The following is a 25,821-nucleotide window of genomic DNA, read 5'->3' on the forward strand; positions in this document are numbered from 1 at the left end:
TTCAATTCCCGCTAATTCCCAACATCAGTGACGAATATTTGAATGGGTCCTGGGCCTCCCCGAGGTCGATTCAGCCTTAAATGAGTTCATTTTTTGTGGTGTGTAAACATCTGCACTGGGGAGAAAAAAAACCCATTCTCGCGCGGTGATGTCCACACCACTCCCTTATGTCCCGTTCTGGGCCTTCATATGTGCTCGCGAACAGCATTTGCCCGCAACAGTCTATACAGGCATCCCTCGGTTTACGAACGTTCGGTTAACGAACGTTCGGTTTACGAAATTTCGCGCAAAACGCGATTGACAAATGAACCTTATGGCGGGACCCCGGGGTCCCATAAGCCCCCGGCTCTCGCATAAACTGCGTTGCGATGTCATTTTATGTCTGTTGAAGGCGAACGACACGGCAAATATTCCTCTAGACAAGCTCTACACGATGCGCTTCATCAAAGTTTTGTTTCTTCTGCGCATTCGTCCTCGCTGCGCTTGGATGACACGACAACAGAATGATCCGCGCCTGATGTGCGCGGTGGGACGGAGTCGCCAAAAGTTAATTAACTAATTACGATTTGACTTCCGTTTATTCGGGACCCCGGGGTCTCGCCATAAGGTTAAAATAATGGTCAATTTTCGACGTGACAAAATGGAATTTCCAGGTCAGCGACATTTCACGACGACCACGTGCCGTGCGATCATCCAAACGAGAAGCGACAGTGTGCAACAGTGCCTCCACCACTTCGCCTTTACAAACATTCCAACATGCAGCAGATCTTTTGGTGAGTTCCCTGAAATAGGTACATTTTTTTAAATTCACGTATTATTCAATCGTTTGTGTTGTATTATTTTTGTCTTGCGAAAAGTGATAAAAGTGTATATTTTTAAGTTCGGAGTAGAGTTGGAATGACGGCCCGAAACACATCCTTAATTTTGAATATTACATTAATGGGAAAAGTCATTCCGATTGACAAAATGTTGTTTCACGCTTATTTTGACGAAGAACGCATCCCTTTTGTAAATAGAGAGATGCCTGTACGGGGAGACCTTTGTCTTTGCTCTTGCCACGTCGGCGTTCGGCTAAACGGGGTATCTTTGTCTTTGCCTTGTTTGTGCATGTGGTCATTTGGTGCCCTCCCACTCCCGGGTATTTATTGGGCACAGATTCATGAACCACGTGGAGTTTGTACGCCGTGGGCCGGGCGCGTTTCCATCATCAGCAGCAGCAGCTTCGCCCCCTCGAGTCGTCCCACTGACAGAACCGGCCGGAGCGATGGACAAGCTGGTGGAGTGCGTGCCCAACTTCTCGGAGGGCAGAGACCAGGAGGTGAGCGAGGTTTCCGGAGGGGTGGAGGGGGATAATGTTGAACTTCTTTCGCACCGTATGCAGCCAACCGCGCTAATCGGAGGTGTGGAGCACGGCTGCCTTGTCGATTCTCGCGATGCTGCTGGTTAGACTGTTGGGGTTGAACCTCAATCGAGAATTTACACACAAAGACTTGCTACTTACAATCACGTTCTTCATTATTATTATGAGCCATGATCAATCCACTGCTGGATAAAGGACTCCCTTGATGCCGTAGCTATATCTCACGAATCTGCGATGCAACAATCCATCCAGCACCGGCACGCGAGCTGATTTCGTTGCTCCATCTCTCCCCGGACGGTGTCCTGTCAGTGCCGGATTAAGCTAGTGCGGGGCCTGTAGCATACGTTATAAAGGGGCCCTAAATAAAAAAAAACCAATTTTCACTTGCATAGTAATTAGTTTTTTCATTTGCTATACAGCCAGATAATACGACAAATCGCTAACATTAAACACCCAGTCGTTCATAAAAGTTGAAGGCAGTATAGTACTATAGTAATGGAGCAAGTGCAGAATCACTGAACCAGAATTGATAGCTTGAAAGCATTTAGCGTGGGGCCCTTGAAAGTGCGGGGCCCGTAGCTACTACATATTTGCTACTTTTGCTACTGGGATAATCCGGCACTGCGTCCTGTTAATTCACAACGTGAAGGCGAATTCCCAGCAGATTTGAGACGCTGGGGAAACGCCTAAACATGAACGGCACAAAACCATTAAGCTTGTAAAATGCCTTCAACACATTGGTCAAATTGATCTATCCGTTATTATTGTCATACACTTCTAATTTAATGAAAAGTAATTGGTATATTGTGAGCAGGTCAGTATTTACAAATAATGCGAATTATTGTTATGGCGTATTTTTATTTATTAACGTTTTTTTCCCGACAAGGAAACGATCTATTCGTGTGCCATGACGCCTTGCCTCATTCAACTTGCCCAGACCTCCCCTGCTAATCTGTTGTAAAAATCCCAACTCCCAACCCGGACAAATGTCACTGCAACGATAAACACAACGAAACACCCCCAGCGAACGGAGATTAAATTGCCCGGTCGATTCGGGGTTACTGCAATTCGACCTCGACACTGGATTAAGGCTTCTATTCTTATTCCTCTTCGGCAACCCCTCGGAGCCGATGATTGTCTTCCATTATCAATGTCTTATCTGTGGCACCGCAGGTGGCTGATGAGGGAGGGCCAACCATCTACAGACTCTGGAGCCGTAGCCCGTGCCGCCCGCGTGTCTCCGATGGGGATGGGTGGCGCCTGGGTTATTGATTCGGTCTGGAACCACGCTGTTGTTGTTTCTGCCACTTACGCGGTTTACTCCCCCTTCCCACCCTATTGTCGTGGTCGTGTGATCTCTTTACTGGACTCTGTGAAAAAGTAGCTGCATAACTCATCTGATTCCTCCAGTATAAATCGATATTCTTATTCTGAATTGTTGAGATATTTGCATCAGCAGCAAACTTTCAACTAAACTTTTTTATTTGACCAGGTAAGGCCCACAGTAGTGACCTGGCCACAAATCACAGCTCAACGAAGAGGTTCATCACGTAGAAATGTATAGCAGCCACCTACTCTATACGCATGTTTCAAAATGTGGAGGGAAAAACCAAACGACTCGGATAAAAATCCACACGAGCACGGGGAAAAAGAATGCGCAAACTTCGAATATACAGCAGCAGGCGTCAGGGTTGGGATCGAACCCACGACCTCCTGCATACCAGGCGAGGTAGTTAACATCTCCTAGCCACGGCGCCCCTTCCTCGATGTGGGACGAGCCTGGGCAGTAGTCTCTCACGAGTTGGTGTCGGTGTTGCACTTCTTCATGTCGGCCTTGAAGGACGTCTGTTCAGTTTGTCTTTTGAATAGTATGCCATGGAGGTTACTCAAACACACCTATTATCTCTCTCTCCCGTGTGCCTGTGAAAAAAGGCCATTGCCTGAAACGTCACCTGTCATTTACTTTTTTTTTTAATCCCACAGTGTCATTGACAAATGAGTTTAGTTTATGAGAGAGGGTAGTTGCGAAATGTCTCAGTGAAAATGAAGGGCACTCGCTTTGGAATAGCTGTACGACAGTGCTATTGGGTTACTTTAGGCTGTTTTAAGTACTACATGAAAGTTAAATGTTAGCGATGTAGGTTTCTGTAATTTAATTCTACGACAAATAATGCAATGTTGGTAATAAAGGAAACATTAACAGAGTTCCATAGAAATAAACTTGGGGTAAACTCGCAGTGGATTGCAGATTCTCTTGATCTGGCACTGTCTGGCCTGGCTGGTGATTACACGCAAACGCCACGCTCTGCTTATCATTGACATGGGGCACACACACAGACCTGCCTGCCGATTTTCCAATGTTCAAATGATTGCAGACCGCCAATCAGCAACATTGGTTGGCCTACACCCACATTAAACAGACAATTAATGTGTAATCCGGGCGTAAATATACGTTTTGACCCCAGCTCAGCATAGAACTGCATTGTTGTTGGTGGAGAATAGTTTTCTTGTTTTCGTAGGCAAGAAACAAATGCAAAAAAATATCAGTGGCTCTTGTCTGCTCAGCATGTCCATGCAGGTTCACCTTTGATCAACGCTCTGGCATCACATTCATGCCAACGTTGATGATGATGTTGAGCATGGTTCATGCCACACTCTCTGAGTGGCACGCAACACGCCCTTCCTTGTTGTGTAGCTATTGTCCAGAACATTTACACCACACTGCCCTTTCTGGACAAGCAGGCAGGAGCACGTGGAGGGTTATCTGAGAGTGGCAATCACAGCCCAGCCAGTAGCGAATGGCTTGGGTGGCATGGACCCAGGTAGAAGTAATAAAATGGGGCACCACCAGATTCATAACGAGATCTGGTGGTTGTTGTGTTCAATTTTATTGTCTACTTCACAGGTGTGATCGATCAAGGCTGACATAAACATGTATGGGTGTGGAGTAGGCATAACCCAGGACGTTACGTGTACTCAGAGCACCCGCACCAAGACATCTGGACATCTGTGAAAAAGAGCTTCATAGCTCATCGCTTTTTTCCAGTCTAAATAAAGATTCTGAGAAAATAAAGATTTTGATTCTTAGCCGGGCACATGGGCTTCTGCGGCCCATGGGGCCTGATGCAACTGCACGGCGTGGACCCTCGGTAGCTAGGCCACTGCCTGAAAAACCTCCAGCCAAGCATCCCCGTGGCTGTCCATGCAACATCCGTGCATGTGCGCCGGCTGCCCGTGCATAGGTGATCGAGGCGATCGCCGAGGCCATCCGGCGCACGCCGGGATGCCGGCTGTTGGACGTGGACCCCGGGGAGTCGTCGCACCGCACCGTCTATACCTTCGTGGCACCACCCAGCGCCGCCGTGGAAGGGGCCCTCAATGCCGCCCGCGTGGCGTTCCAGAAGATCGACATGCGGAGGCACCGCGGTGAGCACGGGAGGAGGTGGGAGGGGGGTGGCGATGCTCCGGGAACGCTGGTCCAAGTACCGGCCAATGTGTTCCGAGATTTTATTTTAAAATCTTGCCACAAGCTTTCGAGATGTTCCCGTGCTTAGCTCGGTCCGCTCGTTGATGTCATCATCCCATCGCCACGTCTATCCTCGTCTTCCCCTTGCCCTTCTGCCTTTGATTATCCCAAGGAGTTGGCATGGCAGTCGGGCTGCCTGCGAGCCTCGTGCTACACATCCACAAATTGCCATTCTCCGCTGTCCAGCTGAATTCAGCATTGTTTTCTGGCATCCCGTTGTTATTGGTACCTGTTCTTTATTCGTATTTTTACTTTTTGCCTCGGCAGAAAAGTAATCGACAGTTGCCACTCTAACTGCCCGCAACCCTGCCCGCTAACATTGCCCACTAACCCTGCCCCAAATTACTGCCTGCTAAGAGTGCTCAACCCCGTGACCCTGTGCCCGCATCGTGACCCGCCTCTTCTCGCCTGGCAGGCGAGCACCCCCGGCTGGGCGCGCTGGACGTGTGCCCCTTTGTGCCGGTGCGCGGTGTCACTGTGCCGGAGTGCGTGCGCTGCGCCGAGGAGTTCTCGGAGCGGCTCGCCGAGGAGCTGCATGTGCCCGGTCTGTCCATTCGTCCGCCCATCCGCCCGTCCGCTCGCTCACTCGCTTGCGCGTGATCGGTGTTTGTGCCACGCACCACGCTTCTTCTCGCGGATCTCATCTTATTTGCATGGTTGCTACATATGGTGGGAAAGAAGTTAAACATACATATTTATAGTTCAAAAGTGGTAACAAACATAGAGTGATTTAGATGGCAGGGAGCGTGCAAGGGCCAAGGAATGGGTGACCTTAACAGAGGACATGTAGGGGTCACGAATAGGCAGGAAAGAGGAAGGGATTGGACATTTGAAAATAACGAGTTTTTACCTGTGTGGGTTGAGTTTGGAGAGCAATCCGATAGCGTCTGGGGGTCGCCAGTTTGATTCTGTTCGCACCTCCTGAAAAATCGTTTACCGTATAAGGCAATAACCGGTGATGTGAGTGCGGGATTGCGTGTCCCCCATGTGATAGAACAGATCTTGGGGGGGGGGGGGGGGGTGGTGAAGGTGGATGGATATAAAGTAGAATGCCATGACGTTGCAACAACGATAACGATGATGATGGTGATGTTGATGCCACAGTGGTGTATTTTCGTCACGTTGGGCAGTGTACTTGTATGGAGAGGCAGCCAGAAAGGACGATCGGAAGGCCCTTCCCAGCATCCGGGCTGGAGAGTACGAGAAGCTAGGAGACAAGGTGAGGAGAACGTCCCCGCATGGCGATGCCCCACTCTTGACGACCCGGCCCTCAACCCCAGCACCGCAGCAGCTCGTATACCTGTTGGGTTTTTTACTCGTAGTTTAGATTTTTTGTTTGGTAACGGCACCAAATTGCATAGTGAAATTTAGACATTTTTTTTGTTGGTTTGTAAAATTCCTCTCAAACAGTAACTCAAACAGCAGGTGGTAAAGCACAATTTAGAAAATATACATGCGTGTATGTTCACGTCTTTGTGCGTGTGTGTGTGTGGTCGTGCTGGCCACCGACCCCCACGTGTGCCATGCCAGCTTTCATTAGGTGGTCGCTAACAGCGCATGCTCTAACAGTCCGTTAAAGGCTATACGGGGGATCTTTGTCTTTTGTGGTGACGGTGGTGGTGGTGGCGGCGGCCATCACGGCAGCTGAAGGACCCGGCCTGGGCCCCGGACTACGGCCCCGCGACGCTGGTGCCATCGTGGGGGGCGACCGTCGCCGGCACCAGAAAGTTCCTCGTTGCATTCAACATCAACGTTCTGGGCACCAAGGAGCAGGCGCACCGCATCGCGCTCAACCTGCGAGAGCAGGGCCGGGGGCCCAGCCAGGTGGGAGGGCGGCAGTGGCGGAGTCATGGGGAGTGGCCACCAAACTCAAAAAAGCCCTGCTTACCCAGCCAGCTCTGAGACTTTAAACTTTGGTCACGGGGAAAAACATTACTCTCATAAAAACATTTTTTTTATTTTTTACCAGGTAAGGCCCACTAAGCTATGTAGCTCTTTTTCAGAAGTATTCTGGCCACAGACGATAGCTCAACCAAGTGGCTTATGGTGTGTAAATGTATAGCAGCCAAATACTCTAAATGCATGTTGATTCTAAATGCTGAGGGAAGAACCAAAGAACCAGGAGAAAAATCCACTTGACCACGAGGAGAACATGCAAACGTAAAATATACGAGTTAGGGTCGGGATCGCACCCATGACCTCCTGTATACCAGCCGAGGTAGTTAAGTCACGCCATAGTGGCGCCCCTATATGGGCGGTCAGCTCTGAGAATTACAACTTTGGTTTGAACTGTCACGCAACGAATGTCACCCTCGTGTGGCGGAGTGAGTGTGGAAGAAAATGCTTGTTCCATCCTGTGTGGATCAGGTCACTTTAAGGGATCTCGGAAGGCGTATCGGTGATATTCGCTTCCGTGGGGGCGTTCTCTCGATACATGTGCTGCTCTGCGAGAGAGATATGAAGGGATTATTCGTCACATGACACCAATTGCACTCAGCGAGATAAACCACGAGGAAAAAAAAGACCAGTAAATTGCCTCCTTAGCCAAAACACCAGGAAGTGTCCCACAATCACTTTGTCAGTGAGCCACTGCCAATGCGATATGACAAATGTTTTGACATTCATCGAGTTTTTTTTAAATATTGCATCAGAGTGCTCCTAGCCTGGCACAAATGCCGAGTCAAGGTCGACCACCCCAACCACCTCGTGGTGACCGGCGGTTGTTGATGTGTGTCTGTTGGCCCACGTGGATGCCCAGCCCGGGCGTCTGCGCTGCGTACAGGCCATCGGGTGGTACCTGGAGGAGCAAGACCTGGCCCAGGTGTCCACCAACATCCTGGACCACGAAGTGACACCCATGCACGAGGTCTACGAGGAGGTGTGCAAAGACGCCAAGGTGAGCGAAGAAACAAATAGATTTTTAACGACACGCAAAGACGAGCTGATGGTTGAGGCAAGGCTGAGAGCAGCATTGTACATGCAATGTGGCGGTCGCATGACGAGCGTGCAAGGCGTGATGGGAGTCCTGCTGTGTGTGAGCACACCTTTGTGTATTGTTATATCTATTAAAACCATGACCACCACTATCATCCACATCATGACAACCGCCAGTACCATCACCACCATCACTACAATTTTGCCAAATGGATGATGCTATTATCGTGGTCCTAGTATCGTATGATATATCGTCGTATCGCCATAACACCGATGATGGTGATACTACGACACTACCTATGAGTAGTTGGCAAGATCAGCGTCAGAAGGAACGGGACCGCTCACTATCGGCAGATCTATGTGAAAGTGGTCGGGGCTGACGGACCACCATGTGTCCTGGATAAGCCTCCAAGAAATGTAGCAGCCTTAACCCTTTCCCGTTTAGAGACGTCTGCGAGTTGCATGACGGGTGTCCCGTTCACCGCTGAATCTCGGAACGCGCGAGTGGTTCAGCGTTAATTTTATTTAGAGAGGCAGAGCGTCGCTGTTTCTAAAGACATTGTTGTCACCACAGAGACCTGCAGCGACACGGCCACACTCTACAAGAGCTGGCGCCAAACTGTGCCACGCACACCCTCCCGCATGGCCTTGTGGGGAGCCTCGCTACCAATAAAGTGATGCTCACTTTCGCTTTTCTTTTCTCCGATTCCGTTCCCACGATGGAATTGGAGAAGAGAAAAACCGAAGACGTGCGCATATGTACACATACGTCATCGTAATGGGAAAGGGTTAACGAACCGTGACGGCCGGTGTGGAATGCAGGAGCTGTGCGTGGCGGCCGTGGGCTCCCAGGTGGTGGGTCTCGTGCCCCTGCAGGCCCTGCTCACCAGCGCCGCCTTCTACATAAAGCGCGACCACCTCTTCGTCCTCGAAGAGGAGAACAAGATCCGTCTGGTGAGACACGTGACGGGGATGGCCACGCCACAGGGTGTTTTGTTTACCCCTAGAGTCAGGGGGTCGGCAGCCTGCGGCTCCGGAGCCGTATGAGGCCCTTTACGGACTGCTTCGTGACGTTATGTACGTACCTATGTATTTGCGTTCATTGCGGTTCTTGAAATGTTGAGTTTTGTACCAAATTCGACAAAAAAAGTGCCTCTTGTTATTTAGGTTGCCGACCCCTGGCCTAGAGGGGCCCATGTTGTGAGGTCAGAGGTCCTAACTCGATCCGAGATCTCACTTCTAGATCGGTTTTGTTGAGTTTAAAGATTTTCCCTTAGATTTGAGGCAGGAAAAATGTTGCCACACAACCTACGTAAGTCGCTAATGTCACGTGATAGACCTTCTAAAGTCATAAAATATATCATTAGACAAGTCACCAGGTTAAACAGTGAACTGATAAGAGGAATGTCGCTGGACAGTTTGCCATGGATTAAACCGAGTAAACACATTGTGTGCTTTTACTGATTGCGTGATCGTTTTACTGATTTCTTGATCGATTGATTGCTGTACTTGATTGACTGCTAATTTAATGATCAATGGGGGCACAGGTCGTGAACCGACTGGGGCTGGACTCAATCTCCCCATTCAACGCCAAGGAGAGGATCATAGAGTTGGTACCGCAGAAATCGCTTCCACCACCACCACCACCGCAGACATTCTCACGCGTGAGCTAGTGTGCACACACACTCACACACTTGTGTACACGTGTGTGTGTGTGTGCGTGGCCCAGGTACATGACGGGCGCGCTGGAGGGCGGTCCCCTGTCCTCGCTGCCTCTGCACCGGTTCATCAGCAGCGTCGGGTCGCGCTCCCCCGCGCCAGGCGGCGGCTCCGTGGCGGCAGCCGTGGCTTCCATGGTGTGGGGTGGTGTCTGGTGGTGGTCACTGTGTGGTGCTGTATGGTTTGTAGTGTGCCGTGGAGTTGGATAGTGTGTGGTGGTGTGTGTATCTTGAACTTATTTCGCGCCGTACGTAGCCAACTTTGCTAAGCGGAGGTGCGGGGGAAGGACGGCAAACTAAACACAAAGAAGTAGTTTCGATTTAAAGCTTTCGTGACTGCAAGGATTCATCTTCTTTGGTTCTTTCGGTAAAGTCACAAGGAACAGACCTGTCGGGACGACAGAGCTGTTCCTTTCACCTGAAGGCCACTTGTGTTGTGGCCGAAACGTCGTGAGAATTTTATTGTTATTTTATTAATTTATTATTTTATTCTCATTCTACGTGACTTTACTGAAAGAACCAAAGAAGAACAAGAAGTAGTTTAAAAAAAATCGTTTTTCAGTTTAGATGTAAAAGTCAAAACCTCCAGCGGTAAAGTAGAGGTTAGCGAGCTGTTCAATTGCTGCTTCACGGCCAACACCAGTGGCGATTATCTGAACCGGTCATGAGCCACCCTGAGGTCGACTCAGCCTCAACTGAGTACCTGATGCGGTGTGTAAAGATCGCCACGAGGGAGACAAAGGCGGCCGGACGTGGTGTTGGCCACCCACGCACCCTCTCGTGTGCCGTGCCGGCAATCAAAGGTGCTCGCTAACGGGACTTGCCCCAACAGTCTGTTAAAAGGCTGTTCGGGGGGGGGGGGGTCTTGTGGCGTATGCTGGTGGTGTGTGGTGATGTGCTATGTGGTGGCGAGTGTGTGGGGTGTGGTGTTTGGTGGTGTAGTCGAAGGAATGGTTAAGCCTCGTCTTAGGTTGCACAGGTGGTCTTCGACTTTGCTAAATTTACATAACAGAAAATAATAGTTGTAGAGAATATAACAAAACTAGCTGTACTACCCGGCTTCACCCGGGACTTGGATTCACCACACCCGGCCGCCTTTGTCTCCCCAGTGGCGATGTTCACACCACAACAGTTGCTCGTTTGAGGCTGAGTCGACCTAGGGGAGGCACAGGACCGGTTAAAATAATCGTCACCGGTGGTGGCCGTGAGCAGGAATCGAACTCGGGTCGCCGGGTTCGTAGCGCAGCGCGCTAACCGCTACACTACAATGCGTTACGCTTCCACGTGTGTGGGTCACGTGACAGATTTGACGTCACAGCTCACTTTGCCGTACAAAAAATAGATGCATTATTGAGCTCCCCCCCCCCCTAAAAAAAAGTGTATTTTTTATAATTTTTGCATGGTGTACAGTCTGGAACGTACCCACATTTTTTTCAGTTTATTTATTTTGGTATAGCCCTGTGAGCCATTCGGCTCTTGAATCGGGTGCAACCACAACAAACAAAAACATGAACAAGAAAACATCTTAAAGTGACTACGTGACTGTGCAAACAGAAAATCCATGGGAAAAAAAACAGCAAAATATTACTGAAAAAAGCACCGTACACCAACGCTGCATGCAAAAAATCCCAGTGGCAAATTTCAAGTTTGTTGCATGTCGGGAAGTACGCTAAACATTTTGAACAGACACATTCACAACTTTGCCTTTTATATATATACGTCGACAGCCTCTTTCCCATATCTGTCCCTCCAGACATTTTAGACACCCCATCAGGCCTACGGCCCTAATTTTCAGCAGCATTGAATTCATCAGCAAACTCTGGTCCGGTTTCAACATTCGACGTCGAATCAATCACCGCTGGTGTGCAGGGCGCGGCGCTGGGCTCCATGGTGGGGCTCATGACGTACGGAAAGCGGCAGTTCGAGGAGGTGGACGAGGTGGTGAGACGAGCCACGGCTCCTCTGCACGAGGCCATGGGACTCCTCTCCCTCGCCGTGGACGCCGACGCCTGCGCCTTTAACCGCTACATGGTGACGTCATCCTCCACCCCCCCCACCCGTCTACCTCCCACACCACCCCACCCGTCTCACCCCCCCCACCCGTCTCACCCCCCCACCCGTCTACCCACCTCACCCCCCCCACCCGTCTCCCTCCCTCACCACCCCCCACCTCCATCACCCACCCCGCTCCCACCTCCCTCACCCCACCTCCCTCACCTGCTTATCTACTGAATTCCAATCCAGGCTTCAGCTGGCCATTATTAAACCGGGTTCTAAATCTAACCAATGACTGAATTCACTCAAACACAAAATAGCATTTCGGTTTTCACTGAGCTTGGATTAGTGTCTGCTCGCTTGGAGAGGCTTTCATACAGCAGTGGATTGATCTTGGCTGACGACGTTGATGATGTGTGCGTGTTCGACCATGGCGTTTAGGCGGCTCTAAAGTTACCCCGGGGCACGGAGAAGGAGCGTAAACGGTGAGACGGCCTAACTCTCCCCTCCCTCCTCTCACCCCTCCACACCTGCCCTCTCAAGAGTCGTCTTGTTTGCCTCTTCTCTGTGCTCTGTAATCCACGAGCCCAGACCAGATATTTCATTGATCGGTACCACATGGTGGTGGTATACCGTATTTTCCCGCATATAACCCGCGGGGGTATACCACTTTTTACAAACAAAACAAGACCCTGTGGGGTATATGGAGGTGCGGGCTATCCCAAAAATATTTTACACGTGTGACATAGCCAACCATGACTCGTTTAAATTTTTTCATGGTAACGACGTTAAAGATATGAATGCATGCGGGGTATATGGAGGTGCGGGCTATCTAAAATTTGTTTGACACAAAACGCTATTTTTGCGGTGTATATGCGTCTGCGGGTTATATGCGGGGAAATTCGGTAATCACCTCATGTGGTACCACACCTCTGATTTAGCACGGCTGGCTACGTACGGTGCTCAAGAAGTTCAACATACACAACTTGTGGTTACAATTACTTTACGTTGCCAATAAGCGATTTGTAATAACCATTAAAACTTACTGGGTTCTCACATAACTCAGTTATTTGCTAAATAAATATATATCTGTGCCAATAAAGTTCTCACTTTAGCTGGCACCAATTTCTGCTCTGGCCCTTGGACTACGCGCACAAGTTTGAGCAGCACATTTCTTGACTGCATTAAATATCGTTGTACAGCAGGGGTATGGGGAAGAGGTTTTGTAATTGCAAGTTGTGAATTTATTTTAACATTTCCAATTTCATAATAATTTCCAGTGATTATTCAAGCCATGCCGGTGCAATCCTAGTTTCAGCAAGGCTGGTCTTGTGCTCCAAAGGTTTTGAATATCGCGATTTTCCTCAACTTAACATTCTCTGGCCTCCTGGATACAACCAGCTTCGGTTTTTGCCCCCAACAGTTTGGGAATTGGCATCTGCGTTGAGGTAGTAAGAATTTGAATTATTTCGTACATAGCCAACCATGCAAATCGGAGGTCACCTAGGCTGATGGGGAAACATGTCCAGGTTTGGTCTGTGGAGGTGGCAGCCCGATGCGAGACTCATGATACGGGCAGACGGGTTATCCGAATAGTGGGTGGGGTCTCTGCAGTGAGTGGAGCATGTGAGTGAGCAAGCAAACAGGGCCAATGCCAGAGGCCACCTGCTGTGGGCAGGACTGCAGGCCACTCTTGTACATGAGACTACCCTGGACACCCGAGTTCTCGCCTGGTTAAACAAACAAATCTTGACTTTCGCTAGCGGCCAAATGGTTACGTCCGTCAACCTTGACATGACGAGTGCAAAAGCGAGCGAGGCTGCCGTACGGGAGGGGCTGCCAGTTCCACGAGTCCCCCCTGTTGAGTCTCCCAGAAACGCGATGGCCTGAGCCGAGCGACAGCAGCGACGCGATTGCTCAGAGCGGCCCGCGCGTGCCGGGCAGCGTGCAGGCGGAACGAGGAGGTGCAGGCGGCGCTGGCCGAGGCGGTGGCGGTGCCGCTGTCCGTGGCGGAGCGCGTCGACGACGCGTGGCCTTTCATGCTGGAGCTGGCGGCGCACGGCAACTACGCCTGCAGATCCGACGTGCAGGCACGCACCTCTTGACGGCACGATGCAGACCATGATCAGATGGATAATAATTCATACCAATGTACAGCTCTTTGTTTGGCCATATTTCACGATAACCTCTGAACTAGTCCTGGGAAATCCCTGCCCCTACTTCTTCACCATACCGCACTGATGGGGGGGGGGGGAGCACCCAAACTCAGTTGAGGTATCACGATGCAGGTCTCTCAATTCATAAGTGTATTATGCAACCCGTCGCCCCAGTGGAAGACGAGTGACACGATAGTGGTGTCATAACAAAAAATGAACGATTTACGCAACTTGGCAAGTTAAGCCAGTGACTGAATTCTACCTCATCATAAAGTTTGTTGAACATGCATTTTACGAATCATGATCAATAGACTACACAACTTCAGGGCAGTCATTGATACCTCCTGTAGTGTGATCTAATTGAAAGTTTCCCTCCCAGTTGCTGACATTTTGGATACTAAATCATTTACTGTAGAAAACAGTGCAACAATTATTGCCGTGAATGACTACCCCAAACCTGTCCCAGTGAATCGGTCTTGAGGGTGTTGTGCTTGTAAAAAAAAGACGAGCGAGAAATCCTGGTTTTAAAAAGAGGGTGCTGCAGAGTAACAATTACCAGAGGGACGAGTTGAGGGGTACTGATATATCGTGTCGGTGGTCCCCTCTAGGTGTATCTATATTGAACTTATTTTGCACTGTATGTAGCCAACCGTGCTAATCTGAGGTGCGGGGGAAGGACAAACTGAACACAAAAAAGCACTTCAAAAGAAATTAGTTTCGATTTAAAGCTTTCGTGACTGCAATGATTCATCTTCTTTGGTTCTTTCGGTAAAGTCACGTAGAATGATAATAAAATAATAAATTGATTGTGGCCGAAACGTCGTGAGAATATTATTGTGTTATTTTATCAATTTATTATTTTATTATCATTCTACGTGACTTTACCGAAAGAACCAAAGAAGAAGAAATTAGTTTTCAATCTAGATGTAAAAGTGCATAGCTCCAGTGGTTTCCTAATATCGGAAGGGTGTGTTCAAGACGGCCGCAGAAGAGCATCTGAAAATGGCACGATGCGGTGACCGTCTTTGTTCAATGGCCAGCGAGAAGCCACTACTGCGAGGATGACCGAAGTTTGACTGGAGTTTGACTGGAGTCTGCGTGACACAGGTGGGGGTCAAGGCGCTGGAGCTGGGCGTGGAGGGTGCCTACTACAACGTGCTCATCAACCTCCCCGACATCCACAGCGAGTCCTTTAAGACAAAGGTTGTGGCTCAGGCGCTAGGGTCAAACCCCCCCCCCTCCAACTCGCGGCCGTGCTATGGTTTTATTGAAGGGTTCGTTAAGTTCAGTGGAAACACAACCCCGGCGTGCTCTCCGGGCACGCAATTTGAAGTGTCTGGAGGCAAAAAGTAAGCAGCTTTGAAGATCAAGCAAAAAACACCTGGATTCAGGAAGGAAATACATATTTGTAGTTAATTGGAAACAGGTTCATTAAAAAAATGAAACGTTTTGTACAAGACGCAAGATATAACAAAATCTGTATACATTAGTCCTACCACACGAGCAGTCTGAAGTCTGCAAGATACAAATATTTCGAAAATGTAAGTTAGATCGTCCACTCCTTGAACTATCATCCAAAACTGTTGAGTTGCCTTTCAACTGAAGTTGCGTAAATGCGATCTTTACTGCTGAGGGTTAACTTAATGCAATTATTTAATATATATGTAAAATATTTACTCGGATAAAAAATTTACACTAAAGTGCTGCCGTTTTATTTGGACACAATCTGGACGAGCAAAGCAAAAGCATTTCTAACTTGTATACTCCTTTTACTGATTAAAACAGGGAACGTGATGAAACATTAAATCGCTAACAGCAACATAACTTCAATCTACAGGTTCATGTTTTGACACATCATAGTGCCCCCCCCCCATTATGGATGGATGGACAGACAGCTCGTGCAAACAACGCTTCAAGCTTAGCCGGAAAAAATAAAAAAATATAACTGTGGGAGGAATATTTTCTTGTAATTTTCCGCTGAGGCAACAGTAACAGAGGTTCACGACGTCAGAAATGTAACACCAACGCACGCCGCAAACGTTCGTGTCCGCTGAGCAAGCGTGATCCCGTGCACGCACGTGTGCGTCTCTTCCCTCCCTACAGGTGAGAGAGAAGATGGAGCGGCTGCTCGCCCGCGCTCGTGAAAATTCCGCCCATATCCTGGACGTGGTGTCAAGCCGAGAGCCATCCTCACTCGCGTGAGCGACTTGGGACGGCCGTGGTGCTCGGGCAGTGGGGGGTGGGGGGGGGAGTCGAACTCGGTGGTGTCAAGCAGGCAGGCTTGCACGCCGCACCTTCTTCCCTCCAGAACACATGAGGCTTGTCAACTTCATCACAGAAGCTCCTAGGAAGGGTTCATTTGTTGAAAGGGTTAAAAGTCAAATACAGTACAATGTCACCTATCTGACCATCATGTATCCGCCCTGACCAATTAACAGCCCACACCCAGTGCAATATTTGTGCGTGGTGTGACTGCCATTTCCTATTGATGTTCACAAATCTGATCTTATAATATAATTAAGTGTTCTTACTCTTGTGTACGAGGCATTTTCATATCCGATCTGACTGTAGCTTCATACCTAGCAAGTCGGATAAGCAAAGTTGTACCATACATCAATTAACACAGTGTTGGCGATACGTGGGGAAAGGGGCGGTGAATATCGTGGGGTAGAAATGGAAGCTTACACAAAATAACAAGGTCCCGTAATTACGCCGATACACATCACATTTCTATACGTACTGTCAGCTACATGCCTGAATACATATGAGATACGAGTGAAAAATTGTTACTGCTTCAGCAACTTAACAGGTTGAGAATGTTTTCTGTGGAATGTGAAGACGTCTACGCATCCAAAATTGTGAGTGGAGGCTAATTGCCTTTAATGTAGCTTTAGATTTTATTTTCCATTTTCTGTGGAACTTCATTTAGTATGTGATTTGGTGGCACCAGCTATGCTGCTACAAGTAGCCACCGTGCGCACATAGCTCAAGTGTCTTGTTGTTAATAAAATACCGACGGATAAGTGTCAATGTGGCGGGGTGTGTTTGGAAACAGATATAAATTGGTTTCCACATACGTACGGAAAATAAAATATTTGACATTAGTTCATGTGTCAATAAATGATTTATGTCCAATTGAAACTACAGTGTATTTCGGCAGCAGTGTGAGCAAAGTGTGATAATACACAACTGGCATGTCAAGGACAGTACATTTCAAAAGCTTTGTGCAAATATAGCAAGCGGCTTGTAAAAACAACAGTGAACCTATTTTACACACGTGTTAAGACCGATACATGTATTAAGACCGATACATGTAATACAGTGAAGTATTGTGTGCAGCTCAAAGTCTAGTGGTCTTGATTTGGTGCAATATTGCCGCCGTGGTGTAATGGTTAGCACACGGGACTTGCAATCCATCTCGCCAGTTCAATCTCCCGGAGCGGCATTTGAAACAATGGTGCGTGTTTCTTAAAATTTGACCCCCCCCCCCACCACCTCGGATTAACACGGTTCAACATACATGTGTAGTGACACAGCGCCGACTGCTGTACAGCAGCAGCAACTAGAGGTGGACATTTAGCGCACACGCCCTTGAGCATATACACGAGTGTGTGTGTGCTGGCAAGGCGGAGGAACTGGGGCAAGGGTCACGGCAGACCTCGTGGGGAGGCCCCTGGAACCCTCTGGTGGGTTCGAGAAGGGAGGCGCGGCTAGGGCGGAGCCAAGCCGCGCCGAGGGGAATATAAGCAGTGGAGAGCGAGAGCCCCGGGCTGTCGGTTCTGGGAGTGGACTCGTCTCTTCGTCTCTGTCGTCGTCGCCGCCTTCGCCCGATCAATGCGCGGCCGGACAGTCGTTGGCTGTCTCGGTCGACGCCGTCGGTGCAACGCAGACAGGGCGGTGTCTGGGCCGGGCCGTACGGCAGCGTGGTCGTGAAAAAGAAGGCCGGAGTTGGTGGTGTGAACATAATAAAAGAGAGACGGTGCCTCCTGCGACGACCTCGTCTCCGACTGAGTGTGTGCGCCGCATGCCACCCGCACGCCTCGGGGGAGAGAAGAAGAGACCTACGACACTACACATGCATGCACATGCACGTCCACATAACAGAATAATTAAATGGGTACATCACGTATAAGCGATAGACAGCTCGCGTGTGATGGGGTAAAGTGTGGGGGTACTCCCACCTCTTTCAATATGTCTAGCCAGCGTGGAAGAGTAGGCCAATTACCGACTAGGGGAGGCTCTAGAGCTCAATCTAGCGGAGGCCCTTCCACCAGCAGTTGCTTGAATACGTAATTGCAGGGCTGTACATTTACCTATTGCCAACTTTAAACAGAGATGGCAATTGGATGTTGCAAGACAGGAGGTCCAAACCATCTGCACAGTGACCGCAAATTTCCACTTTCACAGGCAAGCGAGCAGCTCTCACCAGCTCTTGGTCGGCAGCGAGGTCATCACAATCATCAATCCGTGGATCCAAGAGCGCTGCGATCGGACCAGTTTCTGGCGGAAGTACACATGCACATGCAGTATAAGTAATGTTTCACCATCTGCGCAGTTTAAGTGATCATGGCGGAGTGAACAATAGACACCTACGTCACAATGCAAATAACCTGGAGGTAATTTCATAGGCATTCTCCCATCTTTAAGGGTCTATCCATATCAAAAGTTACAAGACAGCCTTCGTCCATTCATATTACTTCGTTAACAATTAAATATATTTGAAATTATGTACTCTTTTCCTAAATTGGTGATCGCATTTTAATACATGACCACTATTACTGGTCTATCGACAGGTCGCACGTGTTGGGTAAAATGAGGGTACATCGCCGTGTCCTGCCAGCGTCAAAATTTTTTCTGTTGGCACTTTCTCCTTCGCGGCGTTATTCGAATCACAGTGCACGGAACAACGCGAGCTGCATAACGGCAGCATGGCAACCTTCCTGTGCTACAATCACGGACTTCCGGGTTAAGTTGATTTCCAACCACCCCCGGAAATCTCCAGCGATTGACAAATAACGGTAAGAATTTGTGGACTCTCCAAATCATCTGCATGTATGTACGTATGTACATGTACAGTATTCATAAATAAACGCGATCTAACCCAAAAACCTTTATTATGAATAATATTGGTCGCGAAAGCCTACGTGTTAAACTATGTACAGTATGTTGGAACTTCTTTCACACCGTACATAGCCAACCATGCTTTTCAGAGGTGCGTGGCTTTAAATTAAAGATCCGATCTTGTGGTCAGTACCTGGCAGCAGAATGATGATCTTGCTGAAGGCGTTAGAGAGGGCTTTGTCCATTGCCATCTTCATTATTTTTGCTAACTTTGTCCGCTCCATCGCTGAAGAAAAATCACGCATTAACACATGTACCCAATTAACCCTTTCATGTTTCGAGATGGCTGCAAGTTGCTGGGGTGGGTCCCATTGACCGTTGAATCTCAGAACACGCAAGCGGTTATCGTTAATTTTATTTAGAGTGGCATAGCGCCGCTGTTTTTAAAGACAGCGGTGCAATGTGAAAGAGCTTCACAGCTCATCGGATTCCTCCAGTATCAATAAATATTCTGAATCTGTAGTGGCATGACTACAATCTATGATAGCTAGCGCCAAACTGTGCCACACCCTTTTGCATGGCCTTTTACTTCCAATTCCGTTCCAATGACATACGTGTACCTCAACAGAATGGAATCTAAAGTAAAACTTATGATGTACACGTTCGTCATAGGAACGTAAAAGGGTTAAAAACCTCCCTCACCAAATCAGCTGCTACTCAATGCACATAGTGCTGTGTAAAATACACCACCAAATCGGGAAGTGGAAGTTGTGCCCTAATAGCATATACATTCCTGCTAAATAAAAACGTACGGTCGATGGTCAAGGATAATGGGAGAAGCAACCATAGGTGGGAATTGGCACCACAGCATGTATATCGTGGAGATGGAGCAATGAAATCAGCTTGTGTGCAGGTGGCTAGGTGTTACATCGCAGGACTATGAGAAGCGGTTTGGGGAAGCCTTCAGGAATGGATTATGGCTTATGATTAAATGTTTTTCTCAAATGGATACACTTCCACATGATAAGCCACTTTGTTGAGCGATCACCTGTGGCCAGGTCACTTCTGAAAAGGCCCGAATAGCTATTTGGGCTTTACCTGGTAAGATAAAAAATAAATAGTTGTATTTGTATATATATTTTTAAGTGATTTGTTTACCTTTCCTCTACTTCGCACTCCTATCCTGTTCTTGTATTGTTTGTTGTTGTAACGTTCTGACCTGCCCCTACTCAAAATCTGTGAAAAAGAGCTTTAGAGCTCAACGGATTCTTCGGGTATAAATAAAGATTCCGATTCTGATAGTGTCCATGCTTTGCCTCTTGAAATTTGTTCAGACGAGACGGTGCGAGCGCCTTACGGGCCTTAACGCCAAGTGGGACACACCTTGGTTCTGCACCTTCTCCTCGTCCTCCCCAAACCCGCGCGCAGCAATCTCGAACGCGGGCACAAGCACCTCCACGGCACACACGGCCCTCACGGTGAGGACAGGCTCCGTGGCATCACCTTTCACTACTGTGTTCCCAGCTGTTCCTCTGCTCACCGAGTTCTGCAAGAATGGCACTGTCAAATTCCTTTAGAGGGGCACCCAAACATTAACAAAAAATCCCCTGTATAGCCTGAACAGACTGTAAGGACAAGTGCTGTCAGCGAGCACCTATGAAGGCAGGCACGGCACACGAGGGGGTGAGTGGCCAGCACCACACCTGGCCGCTTTTGTCTCCCTAGTGATGCTGTGTGCACATCACACCAGGTACTCATTTGAGGCCGAGTTGACCTAGGAGATGGCCAGAACTGGTTCAGATGATCATCACTAGTTTTGGCCGTGAGCGGGAATACAACTTGGATCACCAGCTTCGTAGTGCAGCACGCTAACCATGACACCACCGCTCCCCAAATATTAACACACCACACACACCTCGTGGGGGCAAAAGAGGCTTTTTGTACTTTTTACATGGTTGCATTTCAGTCCATTTTTTGAGATTGTTCACAAATGACATTGTAAATAATCATTCTTGCTATATATGTAATGTCGTATACATTTAATCATAGAATTAAAGCATGATTTACATGCAATCAATTTAGTTTTCTGGAATAAGCTACTTTTTTTGAAAATGTGCCACTTCCGAAATATTTTCTTCGAGTCTCATTTCTGCCACTGAAAGAGGTCCTTGCAGTTGCAAAAGTGAATGCCCATGCTAACATTGGACACAAAGTGTTGCCAGGTCGAAAATATTCCACTCCATTAGGGGCCAACCATTTAGTACGTACGCATGGAGGGGGAGGTAACCCAATTGTGTACGCTTGTGTATGGGGGGTCCACTGACAATGTACGTACACACAGCACAGGAAACGGGGGGGGCGCGGGTGAAGGCTCGATAATAATTTGTGTACATTGGCCTTCAAATGAGCCACAGTTCAGTTTCTTCAGTTGTCAGACAAGTACTACCAGGAGAAGTAGGACTGTGGGAAAGGTGTCACTTGTATGCCACCGTACCCCTGACTGCTAGCTATTGCGCAGCTCAGAAAAATAAGTGGCCAAGGTACGCAACTTAACGATTTAATGCAACCAGCTGTGGACTGTTTCTTTAAAGACGTTAATATTATTAATCCTTGATCGTTTCTGCGTGGATTAAATATCGGCCGTTCTATAGGATTCGGGGGGAGGGGGGGGTACGTCAAGCGTATGTACGCAGGTGGGGGGGGGGGGGGTGTAAAAAATACACGTGCGTACAGGGAGGGGGGGAGGAGTCAAGTTGACAGATTATTGCGTACCTACTAAATGGATGGCCTATTACTCAACGAGTGTGGCCAATCATGCAATCATGCTGGAGGTTTTCTCAAACAGAACACTACTTGACTCAGATACTGCTAAATGGCTCAAGACAACTTGAGTTTATTTTTGTGCCCACATGCAATCGCTGCATGCATAGCATGGTTAACATGCTTGCATTGTAAAGTGCCCTGGAAAGGGGGCTATATAAAGCTGAAATAGAATAAAATAGAATGCTTGCAGTGATTGATAAATATCCTTTGCAGGCAATTTCAAAGTAGTAGGCCTCATGGGGCCTACTACTGAGGCGTGGGCTATATCTGTCCCGTGCATCGTAGGGAGCCGTGTGCACAGGGAGGAGAAGTGTGCCAACCCCAAGGATTCTGTTGGACCAGCCGTTGAAGCCAAAGTAGTAGTTGGCGAGGTTGCAGCAGTACTGGCGACTGAGTGGCAGCTCCCGCAGCACATCCCTGGCGTGGTCGACACACTGCTGCACCTGTGGAGCACAGAAGACCAGCGTTGGGCAACAAGCAACACAGAATATTTACTTTTATACTGGAGGAATCCGATGAGCTATAAAGTTATTTTTCACGGAAGTCCAGTAACAACCCGTGGCCACGCTCTTAAAAAAAAGATGCGAGAGAGATGCCCGCGTGTCTTTTACGGAACTATTTTTTTGGGAACTTAAGGTTTACACATCGTGGATAAACCATGCTAACTTTAATGGGACACTTTACAATCCACTCTTGATAGTTTTTACTGTATCATCTCTCCACAGATGGCCACATAATAAAGGTCATATTTTTCCATCTACTTAATAAGTCTATTTGTTAAGAGAAGCGTACTTTGTGGATAATGAAATTTGTATGGTTATAAAGTTTTTCAAGGACACTCATTAAACACAAGTTGGACCGGAGCTAAGTGGCAGTTTTTGGAGATATCATCAGCATCATCGTCCGAATCACGCTGGGTATGGTTAGTAGATTAGGGGGTTTTCTGCCTTGGGAAGGATGTCTGCCAATTTTAAACGCATGCAAGAAATCAACTACAAAAAAGCAACCGATTACAATTATCAGTCAGTTAATTGCAAGTCTCCCAGCTATAATTTCCTCTTCTTAAATGCAAAATTTTACATAAACCATTCACGTAAAAAAATGTGGCTTAAACATGTCATCTCTCAAACTTATAACCCACTGCAAACACGTAGTTTGTTACATGTGAAAAAAACTATTTCAGCAAAAAAAGGAATAATCCGGTAGATTTATTTTCACGGACAAAGGGGCTAACAATTGGAGAGTGGCATCGGTCCCAACCCGCACCCGCAGGATGCTGCCAGCGAAGGGTCTGCGGTGGAGCACGCGGGCTGCGCGGGCGGCATCACGGAACGAGTAGAACCGCACAAACGCCTGCTGGCACCCGTCCCGCTCACCCGAATCCGTCAGGCGCAACGAGAAGATGGGCCCCACCATCGAAAACAGGTCATGGAGCTCCGTCTGTAGTACGCAGGCATGGTCAGTGGCAGGCAAGACACACATGCAATCAGTTTTTATTTTCCACCAAGTGGCAGTGGTGGCATGATCACGTTGCTTGGGCTGCAGTGCACTTTGAGGTCACGTGAAGTTTTAAAGGCTCGTTTGTAGGGGGAGGTTCACGGGACAGACCCTGGTGACCGAATTGACTGGCAGATGCACCATCTGCACCATCTTCACTCTCCTGTGCTGTGTTTTAGCCGCACCGCTCTGCTCGTTATTGTGAGCGTTGCTCCTCGCCCTTTACCCACACGCATGCTCGCAAGCAAATGCAATCGCAAGCATTCATAACGGAGGACCACGGGTTGGTGCGCTTCCTATCAGGTCAATAAACATGGCGTTGATGGTGAGATTCCCGCTGCTGCCCAAAGGTTTCTGCAGGGATTTACCAAAGTTTGCCATCTACAGGAAAAATAATGTTAAAGACTCTCGGACATAAATATACCACTTAACATTCAATGGCAGAGCCAGGATTTTCAGGTAGGAGGGGCAACCCCTCCAGCAATGAAAAATGATAGTTGTTCGTAAGTAAGGACCTTGTCCCTTGCTTTTTATTGGACGCGTGTGCGGCGATGGCGCAGCCATCGATCGAGGGTCGAACTCTAACCGTGTTGTGTGATCGGCATCGCACTCGCTAAAGGTGTCGATGCCTTCAGGGAAGTCGTGTACTGTATACGCAACTGCGCACAATTCTAAGTCACTTAGAGCCGCTTTGCCGTTACTTATTGCCAATTATGGACTCAGACTATCGTCCTATCATCTCATAGAGTCCCTGGCACATAATAATATGCTACACAGTGGCCGTGGGGGTCGCAAAATGCCGATTTATTACTAATAAACCCCAATGATCCGATCGAAATCCCTCATTTCGATCGGATCATTGGGGGGGGGCACGTGCCACCCCACCCCCCACTGGCTCTGCCAGTGTTAACATTCATGACTACCATGTGTAAAATGTGTACATGCGTGGGTGATGAGAGGATGTGAAATTACCTGTGATGTTTGAATGGGACGGAGCAGTGGTGCAGTGGATAGTGCACTGATATTTGAACCTGGTGACCAGAATTCAATTCCTAAGTCACAGCTAAGATCATTGGCGAGTGATATCTGAATCGGTCCTGGGGGTCACCCCCTACCCACCACCTCAACTTCAGCAACTAGACCAGCAAGCAGTATGGTCAAATCTCAAAGGTAAAACCTACTTGGAAATTAAGTTGTAAAATTTGCAACTTTCCCATGCAACTAAAAAGGTCTTTGGGATTGATTGTTGAATTTCCAAGAGAAACCTAAGGGTTCTAACTTGATCAAGCATAGGACATTAGTTAATCTAGACCCAGAGGCGTGCACAGAGCTCGCCGAATTGCAGCTCGCGCAGTGAGGGAAAAGATTGTATCTGATCGCAATGGAAACAAAAATGTAATGCGGCTTGGCAATTGAGCTGTGTAAACTTTACAATCCCAAAATCAAAACCACAGGCCCTGTCACGCGCAACTTTTCATGGTCAATACCGCCAATACTGCCAAGTTGCGCAACGCCACACGACGAATCACGCACACCACATCTGAAACCCAGAATGTTCAACCCCAACACGGCCAGATTATCAGCAGCCCCCTTGCTTTAAAGAAGCAACTCCCAGAGGTCTTCGTCGAGAGCCGTTGTAACGAGGCGAATCGTGAAGAGGTGAGCGATGCTGAGGCTAGGATGTAAAAAAACTGTGAAGAGGCGCGGCTGGGTGACAAGCGAGGAGGTCAAGTTGTAAAGGCGATGAGTTTGAAGATTGTGGAGTCTAACTGGGTCAGGGTAAGAGGGATTAACCAAGCGAGTGGTGATGAGGCGAGTTGTGAACGAGTGTAGTCGTGATGCGACTCTTGACGAGGTGAGTTGTAAGCGAGTTTAATTGTAATCCTGTGACGAGGTGAGTTTAATTGTAACGGTGTGACGAGGCGAGTTGAACTATAATCGTGTGACGAGGTGAGTTTAATTGTAACGGTGTGACGAGGCGAGTTGAACTATAATCGTGTGACGAGGCGAGTTGAACTATAATCGTGTGACGAGGTGAGTTGAACTATAATCGTGTGACGAGGTGAGTTTAATTGTAACGGTGTGACGAGGCGAGTTGAACTATAATCGTGTGACGAGGTGAGTTGAACTAGAATCCTGTGACGAGGTGAGTTTAATTGTAACGGTGTGACGAGGCGAGTTGAACTATAATCGTGTGACGAGGCGAGTTGAACTATAATTGTGTGACGAGGTGAGTTGAACTATAATCGCGTGACGAGGTGAGTTTAATTGTAACGGTGTGACGAGGCGAGTTGAACTAAAATCGCGCGACGAGGAAGAGTTGAACAGCAACGCTGCGGCGAGGTGACTTAATTCTAATCGCGTGACGAGGTGAGTTCAACCGCGGTGTTGTTGACGAGGTGAGCCGTGCGGCCCCCTCACCGTGACGGGCGGCTCGCCGGCGGCCCTCGGGACCCCGCGCACCCGCACAGATTTGCTGCGCTCCGCGGGCACAGCGAACCGCAGCAGCTCCAGACGCGACTCCTCCATCCAGATGCCTTGCTCCAAGAGACCCCCCCACGCCCCCCCGGGAAGCCCGACGATTCCCCCGTGGTCGAAGCCCAACAGAACCGCGAGCCCTCGGCGAGCGACGGGGATTGCAGCTGCGGCGGCGGCGGCGACGACGACAAAATAAAATCTCCCGCCAACGCCCGCGCACCGATTCCGATTCGCGTAAGTCGATTCGCGTAATTCTAAACTCGTCGATTCCTG

The 25,821-nt window shown here is 48.6% G+C and overlaps 2 protein-coding genes across 4 annotated transcripts; one reads left to right on the plus strand and one right to left on the minus strand.

Annotated features, from left to right (window-relative positions):
• The first annotated feature begins 1,155 nt into the window (after nt 1-1,155).
• Nucleotides 1,156-16,793, plus strand: FTCD (formimidoyltransferase cyclodeaminase). Its single transcript, XM_032965588.2, has 14 exons — nt 1,156-1,318; nt 4,603-4,786; nt 5,302-5,430; nt 6,017-6,105; nt 6,531-6,710; nt 7,645-7,782; nt 8,643-8,774; nt 9,368-9,429; nt 9,550-9,676; nt 11,408-11,569; nt 11,975-12,018; nt 13,485-13,623; nt 14,797-14,892; nt 15,793-16,793. The coding sequence occupies exons 1-14, from the start codon at nt 1,160-1,162 to the stop codon at nt 15,889-15,891; spliced, it is 1,740 nt and encodes a 579-aa protein (XP_032821479.2). The 5' UTR covers nt 1,156-1,159; the 3' UTR covers nt 15,892-16,793.
• Nucleotides 15,076-25,820, minus strand: RDM1 (RAD52 motif containing 1). 3 transcript variants are annotated; one of them, XM_076069241.1, is made up of 7 exons: nt 25,492-25,820; nt 22,840-23,013; nt 21,894-22,016; nt 20,134-20,296; nt 18,944-19,036; nt 18,116-18,189; nt 15,076-17,758 (listed from the first exon to the last, which is right to left on the minus strand). In XM_076069241.1, exons 1-7 carry the CDS (start codon nt 25,597-25,599, stop codon nt 17,252-17,254), a joined length of 1,242 nt encoding a protein of 413 aa, XP_075925356.1. In that variant the 5' UTR covers nt 25,600-25,820; the 3' UTR covers nt 15,076-17,251. The 3 variants fall into 3 exon arrangements, with proteins under 3 accessions (XP_075925356.1, XP_075925357.1, XP_032821492.1); XM_076069242.1 differs by having other exon boundaries at nt 15,076-17,590; nt 25,492-25,811; XM_032965601.2 differs by having other exon boundaries at nt 15,076-16,033; nt 25,492-25,791.
• Nucleotide 25,821: the final 1 nt, after the last annotated feature.

Source organism: Petromyzon marinus, chromosome 2, assembly GCF_048934315.1.
Source record: "Petromyzon marinus isolate PM22_M1 ecotype Great Lakes invasive population chromosome 2, UKy_Petmar_22M1.pri1.0, whole genome shotgun sequence".
Lineage (NCBI taxonomy): Eukaryota > Metazoa > Chordata > Hyperoartia > Petromyzontiformes > Petromyzontidae > Petromyzon > Petromyzon marinus.